The sequence below is a fragment of the Vicia villosa genome, linkage group LG7 (genome assembly GCF_029867415.1).
Source record: "Vicia villosa cultivar HV-30 ecotype Madison, WI linkage group LG7, Vvil1.0, whole genome shotgun sequence".
Classification (NCBI taxonomy): Eukaryota; Viridiplantae; Streptophyta; class Magnoliopsida; order Fabales; family Fabaceae; genus Vicia; species Vicia villosa.
The window spans coordinates 78,509,157-78,518,515 of NC_081186.1; the positions used below are offsets into that span (position 1 = coordinate 78,509,157).

The 9,359-nt window shown below is 32.8% G+C and overlaps 1 protein-coding gene and 1 pseudogene across 1 annotated transcript; one reads left to right on the top strand and one right to left on the bottom strand.

Moving 5' to 3' along the window:
- The first annotated feature begins 270 nt into the window (after positions 1–270).
- Positions 271–1,371, top strand: LOC131619428 (uncharacterized). Its single transcript, XM_058890523.1, has one exon. It carries the CDS (start codon positions 271–273, stop codon positions 1,369–1,371), a length of 1,101 nt encoding a protein of 366 aa, XP_058746506.1.
- A 6,403-nt stretch (positions 1,372–7,774) lies between these two features.
- On the bottom strand, positions 7,775–9,064 carry LOC131617545 (transcription factor MYB1-like; annotated as a pseudogene).
- Between the last annotated feature and the right edge of the window lie 295 nt (positions 9,065–9,359).

Consider the following 9,359-nt stretch of genomic DNA (forward strand, 5'->3'; position numbering starts at 1 on the left):
TAAATTTGTAAAATTTTTTTAATTTTTTTATCTATAAAATGGTTTTGAAAACTAAATTATATTTTATTTTTTTGTGAATAAATAAGTAATATTTGATTTAGAAAATAGTGTCAGTAAATATGAAAGGCGACGAATACAGATGAATATATTATACCAAAAAAAAACATATTTAGGCGTGTAAATTGGGTTAGTTGGCGAAACGTTTGCAAAGCTAAAGAAGAAGGAGGTTTGGGAATTAAAGACGTAGGAAGCATGAATGTCGCATTACTAATGAAGTGGAAGTGGCGAATTCTAACGGAGGAAAATGCGATATGGTCGAGTTTGCTAAAACATAGATATTCTCATCCGGAGGCTAAAATGTTTGTCAACGATACATGTGGAATCACGACCCGTGACTCTATATGGTGGCGTGATCTCATGATGATAAACGGTTGCGAAAGTTCTTATGGTTTAACCGTTTCTGATTTAATTTACTGCAGGATCCATAATGGAGAAAGCACCTCTTTTTGGTTCAGCAAGTGGGTGGGGGATCAAAACATTTCAGAAGCTTATCCGGAGCTCTATGCTAAAGCGTGTTCTCCTGCAATGACGGTCGCGGAAGCTGGTTATAGGGAGGGATCGGTGTGGATGTGGGACGTAGCAAGATGGATCATAGAGCCTGACGAAGATGACTTAATGCTGCTGGCGATGCTGTCCGATCAAATGCAGGATTTTTCCCCAGATAATCAAGGCAAAGATGTTTTTGTTTGGGCTAAAGATGAAAGTAAAGGTTTCTCTGTCAAAGCTTGTGGTGAAGAGATTAGAAGATTTGGCATGGCTGCGGATCTGCATCCAGGTACTCTCAACAGACTGACTTTTATGTGGAAGCTGAATGTCCCCTCAAAAGTAGCGATTTTTGCTTGGAGACTCATCCTGGACAGGTTACCGACTCGGGACCACTTGAAGAGTAAAGGCATTCTGATAGATGACAACGTTTGCTGTTGTGCGTTTTGTCCTCATGTTTTGGAGACATCCAGTCATTTGTTTGATGACTGTGTGATCTCAGATAGAATATGGAGAAAAATAAGTCAATGGATCGGTATTTCTGGAAAGCTGACAACGGCGGAGTTGAAGAATTTCTCGAATCATTTCGAGAAAATTAAGGCAAAAGACGAAAGATTAACTGTCGGAGTTATTTGGCTCGCGGTTTTGTGGAACCTGTGGAAGGTGAGGAATGCTATAATTTTCAACGGATATATTTTCAACTTTGACGAATGTTATAGTTCTATAATCCTTAGCTCGTGGAAATGGTTTAGGACAGTTAACGTTTCATCTTCGGCTTGTAATTACCACTATTGGAACATCTTACCTTTGTCTTGTTTACAGGGGTAACCGTATGTTTTGTATCCTTCTCAAGATTAATATATAACCTATTGAAAAAAAAACTAATAGAAATAATACATTTAACTTCGATGGGATATGAGTCGTAACATCAGTTTCACAAACGAGATAACGAAAGATGTTATAAAAATTGTGCCACTTTATCCCTCGATTTTAATTTTATCGAGTAAAAAAGATTTCACTTGAAGTTAATTTGATCTCCAACAACTACTAATTCATGTTATTTAAAGGCACCACTCTACCTCTCGATTATTAGAATAATCGGGAAATATATATATATATATATATATATATATATTCTTTATTTTATTATTATACAAAATTTCTTATTTTACATTGTTTTCTTTTCAATCTATAAATAAAAACATGTAACTAATCTTGAATCGGATTCATCATCATTGTTACTGAAGATCAAATATTAGATCCTTGTTTCATTGAATCTTTTGTTTCATTGAATCTTGGGGAAGAGTAAATTTTATATATTGCATCCACTTGTTCCTGACATAAAACATAAAAAGAGTTAGATAAATAAAATAAATATTTTTTTATATGATAAGAGATTATGAAAGGAAATCAACCTTAAATCAAAATATTATCTTGTTCTTACAATCCATCTATTATAGAGAATTTTTCATGCTTCTTTAATTTTAATATAAATGAATGCTAAAAATATTTTGAGACAAAAACTCACTTACTTTTACCCTATATTTTGCTTTAAAACCGTGGATAAATGTTGGTTCTTTTTAAATAAAAAATAAACTAAAATAGGGATGTTTCCCTTCGGTTTCTAACCGATCGAGATAATAGATTACATTGCAAAAAAATGTTGAATGAAAAAAAAAAACAAGTATTGTTTCCTTTTTAAATTTTTTTATATATCATTATATTTCTTTTCGTGTTGCAATAATCAAACAAAGGACTATATTCAAAATAAATTGCAGTGTTAATGAGAATAAATTTTTTAATATTGTCAACCGAAGAAAGTAATATATTACATAATTATTTTTTTGAATGACAACATTGGGGAGTTATTTCAAAATAACAACACAACAACAACAACAACAACAACAACAACAACAACAACAACATCATTATGTGAGATAGATTGCAAGAACAAAAAGATGATTTGTTAAAGGTTGGTATTAGAAGAACAACAATACATAATCAAATAATTTTGCTGTCTAGCAATTCATTCCAAAGAATCATGTTTACATGTATGGAGCAGTTGTATATTTGAGTTAGGTTTATGATAAATCTGAGTGAACAAATCTTTTTATAATAAATTCTAGGTATCATACCCCTTGGTTATTAGAGAAACCGATGGAATAGATTATTTAATATTGCATAAAAATGAAAATAAAAAGAAAGGTGACACTTTTAAAGAAAGAAAATCAAAATATTTAAGTTACTGAGATTCAAAGTTTGTACCATTATTGTCATACCCCTCGATTTTAGTAGATAGCCGAGGGATTAAATTTTTTTGGGAAAAAAAAGTTACATAGCGTGTGTAGGATATTTACCTCGATTTTTTTGTTTGGTAAGAAGCATTGTCATAAAATGTAATATTTGTAGTAGTAATTATTCTATCAAATATAAATAAGAAAATAAAAATTGATTATTTCTAAAATAAAAAAGCATCGATCCAAGATTATGTTTCAAGAAACGCCTAATAATTTATAGTGATTGAGTCTTTCAGTTGCTTTTTCTTGTGTGGTGGCCCTTCTCCTTTTCTCCCTAAAATTGTTATAGCTTGAGTTAGTGCCATTTTTTATCATGGGTTTCACATGGTTGCTATAATTTGGTTTCTTTGTTGGTTTTTTATTTTTTCGCTCTCTAGCATGTGCAGTTTCTTTTCTCGCCTTCTTCCTCTTCGTGTTCTCGTTACGTAGCGGTGATCTCTCCCCATCACCACATCTTCTTCCTCTATCTCTTATGATTTTTTAGGGCTTGTTCTCCTTTCTCTCCATGGAAGATCAAAGAAGGCTAGCAAAAAGTAAAAGAACTAAATCTAGCATGGATCTCGTTAGGATCTTTCACCCTTCAATCATTTAAAATACCTATAAACACGCTCATTGGGGGAAATCACTGATGACCAATACCAAAACAAGATTTAGTTAAGGTCACCATAACAATATCAAGAATGAAACATCTAATCAACAAATTGAAGAACACTCCCACTTCTATGTCTGGGATGAAAGTGGCATACAAGAATACTACAAAGACATTTAAAAAATCTGTTATTGGAAAAATCAATGAAAAATATAAGGAGTGTGAAGGAATGGACTACTTGGATTGATTTTATATATAAAAATACTCTCATGTTTTATTTCAACTATGATATAATAGGTCATAGCGAATAGTTCTCCCCTATGGAAAACGATGAAAATTTGGATCCTAAAAAGCTAAAACGCTAACGAACATTAGCTTAGATCGATAGAGTTTGGTAATATAATAAAAAAAATAAACGGGGAAAAATTATATTAGCTCGTTGTTTCTAGAAAATTGAACTCATACTAGAAGGATGATAAATAATATTAAAAAAAACCCTAATGGACTTTAAAAACGAATCCATATCCATATTCATAGCGATAGTAATATAATGACTCTTTTTTTTTAAATAAGCAAAGATATTAATCAAGGGGAGTATAATAGATACTCCGCCCACGGAAACAAACGGAAAGCTCTCCCTACTCAAAACAATCGAGAGGTAAGATATTCCAAGTGTAGTAATTACAAAGCTCACCTAGCTTGTAAAAAGCTAACAAGTAATTCCAAGAATACATAATAATATTCGAAAAACATTCCGTAAAACAAAAACTCTCCTTCTTGAAAATAATGGCATTCCTCTTCATCCAAATGCACCAAATGGTAGTTAACCAAATCACTCCTACAATTGATCTCTTCGACGAACTCTTCACGGTGTCGCAACATAAAAAGAAATAGACAAAGCTTTCAAAAGACATATCAATAGAAAGACCTATCCAAGAAAACACTCTCCTCCAAATATTATGAACAACTTCACAATCACCAAATAAGTGCTCCAAATTTTCCTCCTCTTTCAAACACAAAACACATAATAAATCTATGTTCTCCACCAAAATCCCTCTTTTACACAATTGGTCTTTAGTTGCTATTCTTTTATGCAAAAATTTCCAACCAAAGAAAAGAATTTTTGAGGGAATTCTAACCTTCCAAAGGAAATTCAAAGCCTTAATCAGAGAAGCTTGCAACGGAGGTCCCGATAAGCTCGACTTGAAGCGCTCATAGCAAGATTTCACACTAAAACTACCAGACGTATCCTCCACCCAAGAAAAGGAATCATGAACATTCACTTGAGGAGAGTAATTGTTCAGCTCCTCTTCCAATTCCTGCATCAAATAGGAGAATCCACTGCTGTGCGCTGGCAGCATACCAGCTGCGAGATCACTGCTGCCCGCTGGCAGACTTGTTGCTGCGGTAACTGGCAGCAATGGCTGCAAGTTCCACTGCCATCCCCCTTGCCCGAAATTCCCTAAGTCAGCCACCGCTATAAGATGGTTCGGAGTCACCTGAAATAAATCCGGAAAAACTTCCAATAAAGGTTGTTGATCAATCCAACAAGCATACCAAAACGGAATATCTTCACCATTTCCCACAACACATTTAATAGCACGCGAAAAGTGATTGGATAAAAGTCTCTCATAATTATCCGACACCAAAACGTCTCTCCACCAAATAGAATCCTTCTTTCCTACAACCGCCATATCACCAACTAAAACCTTTAGTTTCACCTTGCCATATCTAGCTCTAATGATGCCACTCCAAACCGCTTCCTCCTCGGTTATAATCCTCCATTTCCACTTGCTTATGAGATCCACATTCATAATTTCCACATTTTTTATTCCTAAACCACCTTCCTCTTTAGGTTTGCAAACCGTGTCCCAACACACCCAATGAATAGACTTTCTATCTTCACCACCACTCCAAAGGAATTTACTTTGGATAGTCCGAATCTCATGAATCACCTTCGTCGGCGCTTTATAGAAGGATAAAGAATAAATCGGTATAGCATTGAGCACCGCATTAATCAATATCACCCGCCCCGCTAGAGAGAGATTCTTACCTCTCCAAATGGCTAGACGTTTCTTGATGTACACAATAAGATCTTTCCACATAGAAGTGCTTCTAGGATTACCACCCACTTTAATTCCCAAGTACTTGAACGGAAGACTACTCACCTTACACAAAAGAAAATTAGAGGCCGCTTCAAGAAACCAATCACCAACATTAATACCAAAAATATTACTTTTATTGAAATTAATTCGCAAACCCGACATTAATTCAAACCCTCTAAGTATCGCTTTCATACTCCACAAATTTGCCGTATCTCCTTCCGAAATAATGATAGTGTCATCCGCGAATTGGAGTAGATCCACCTCCTCATTATTACCCACTTTAAAACTCCGAAACTCTCCCGTATCTTTAGCCTTTCTCATAAGTGCCGTGAGCACCTCCATAACCAAGACAAAGAGAAATGGAGACAACGGATCCCCTTGACGAAAACTCTTCTCAACCTTAAACTCTTTCGTGGTACTACCATTGACAATGACGGACATAGTACTATTGAAAATGCAACACTCTATCCATTTCATCCACCTAGCTCCAAAACCCATCCTCTCTAAAACATATCTCACGAAATTCCAACTAACACGGTCATAGGCCTTTTCAAAATCAACCTTAAGAACCACACAACTTCTTTTCTCTCTCTTAGCATAATCCACCACCTCATTCACAACAATCACCCCATCCAATATACTTCTACCGGGAACGAAAGCCGTTTGGTTACACGACACAAGTTTTCCAACAACACACTTTAATCTAGCCGCCAACAACTTTGAAATAATCTTGTATAAACATCCAACTAGACAAATAGGTCTAAACTCCACTATAGATTGAGGGTTCTTCACCTTTGGGATAAGAGTGATGAATGATGAAGTACAACCCTTCGTAAGCCTAGCTTTCTCATAAAAATCCGAGACTAAATTACTCACGTCCCCTTTCACCACCTCCCAATTTGCTTTGAAGAATTCTAAAGAAAACCCATCCGGCCCCGGACTCTTGTTACCGTCACAAGCCCAAACGGCTTCCTTGATTTCTTTCTCCGAAAAAGGTCTCTCCATCCACACACCATCTTCCGTACTCAAACAATTTAGATTTAAGCCCTCCGGAATTGGTCTCTTGAAATTCTCTTCTAAATAGAAATGTTTGAAGTAACCAAAAATCTCATTCTTAATATTCTCAACTCCCTCTACCGGCCCATTCTTCCCTTCCAACATAGAGATCGAATTCCTTCTTTGTCTTGCCTTAATAGAGTTATGGAAAAAACTAGAATTTCTATCCCCTTCATGCATCCACAATTGCCTAGATTTCAACCTAAGCATACTTTCTTTCACTTGTAACAAATTCCAAAACTCCTTAGATGCCTCTCTTCTCATATCCGCCACCTCTTTCACCATATCACCATTAACCTCCAACAACCTATCATCCAACTCTATAATGACTCATATATTGGCCCAAAAAGCAATTCAAGATAAAAATAAAATCTAGATTGACAATCTAATAAGACCTTATATGAGCAAGGCTAAATTACTCCCAGGGTCCTTTAAGTTATTTAATAATAACAGTTTGGTCCTTCATGTTATTTTCACTACAACTAGGTCCTTTATGTTATCAAATTTGTGCACTATTATCCTTTTTTAACAAAGAAAATGTGCTAATTGTGGATGCAATTATTTTGAGTGGTATAAAAATGACGAAGTGCAACCAAAAATGTAACAATCAACATTTCTAAATGTTTAAAATGAGAGAAAAAGAAGGCAGAAATCATCCAAAAGGACCAAATTGTTACAAAAAAAACTTAAAGGACCAACATGTTACAATTAAATAACTTAAAGGACCCTGAGAGTAATTTAGCCTATGAGCAATTTCTAAATTTAATATAATCTCTTTGGTTGGAAAAAAATACAAATACAGATAAATCTAAGATAAATAAATTTATTTGAACAGAAAATTAAGGTTTAATATTTTTTTTGTCTCATATATTCATCCTAAGGTTCATAATTTGATCTATTAACTTAAAAAAAATATTCTTATTAGTCCATTAACTCTTCAAAACGTATCATGTTAGTCTTTTTTTATCTTATTAACGACAAAAATACTCAATAATCAATCGTAAAATTCGTCACTAATTAGACAAAAAAAGACTAATATTATAATATTTTGAATAGTTATAGAACCAATATTAACTTTTTTTTATGTAAGTGGATTAAAATAAACCTCAAATTTAACATTCGAGATTAAAAATATATTAAACCTAAATTTAATTGTATTGTTGTTGCACAATAAAATTTAAATTCTAATTTAAAAAATCTAAAAGAGAAATTCACAAATATTAGAATCCCAATAACAATCTCCTACATTACTGGGACCTCCAATAAAAAAAATTCTCAATATTTGGTAACTCTAAAATAGAATTTCCCTCTTCTTGTAGTAAAGAGAATGAGCCAATTTTATCATTAATTGGCAGCATAGTATCGAAGTTACCATCTTTCGCAACACTTGCATCTTTAGTTGAAACTGCCACTATTGGTTTCTCAATATGTTTACCATTCAACCGAGGTGAATGAGATAAAAATGTTCGAGGTTGAGGTTTAATAATTTCATGAGCTTTCATGGTTTCATTTGGTTTCTTCTTTTCTTTCTTTTCTTCTAATTTTCTTGAAATCATCTTCTTGCGTAAGTGTGTGTGCCAATAATTCTTCACATCATTAGATGTTCTATCAGGAAGCCTTGCAGCAATTAGTGTCCATCTATATTATGAGTCATATATATTACTGTTAGTATAACATCTGAAATACTTATCTAAGAAAAAAAGAATATAAAAATATTTCTTTCTCTTATTGACTCATTGATCATAAAGATTAAATATATAAATATAATGATATTTTATTAAATTATTTTTCTCAAATAATTAATGTTTATCAATATATCATAATTATAAACAGAAAGATATGGAAATTATACTAATACAAGTATAGTGCTTAATACAACTAGGAAAAAAAAGTAATATTTCAAAACAATTTTATAGTAAGCATAAACTATTTATAGTATGATAGAGTAGCATAACTATGATATTCTGGCACATAGAATTTGACTAAATTTTATAAAATATATATAATTAAATTACAATTTGGCCTTGACAACATATTTACCTGTTCCCTAAGAGTTTGTGTAACCTTAGAAGTTAGAATCATATCAACTTCATCCTCAGAAAAATTTTCTCTGTTGATGGTGGGGTTTAAATAATTTAACCATCTCAATCTACAACTTTTTCTGCACCTATTCAATCCTGCCAAATGCATGGAATCAATATTTTAACAAAATAATATATAAAAAGATTATACTAAATAATATTATATAGTTTTTGTTTTTTACCAGGAAAATATATTAAATTAAAAATACACATAACCCAAAATACAATATATATGCTAAGTATATATAATAATCAACATTATAGTATACCTGCTCTTTCTGGAACTAAATGCCATTTTCCTTCACCATACTTGTCAATAAAAGCTTTGAGAAGTTTGTCTTCTTCATATGTCCATGCACCTTTTCTCACACCTCTACTCTTACTTTTCTCCATATGCATTTAAAGAAAAAATAAATAAAGAATGTGGCTTCTCTCTAGCTATCTGTGCTTTAAAGGAAATTTTGTGTAGAAGAGACAAAGAGTGAGATATTCCTTATCAATTTCTTTCATTTCATCCAAAAAAGTGTATTCATTCATATGTGAATATAGTTGTTACACGTAATACTCAAATTCATCTATACTTATATTTTTCTATCTCTCTCTTTTATTTCCTAATAATCTCATTATCTTTTGTTCATTTTTGTATCTGGCTTTTCCACAATTTGTAATATATTATATATTACAAGTT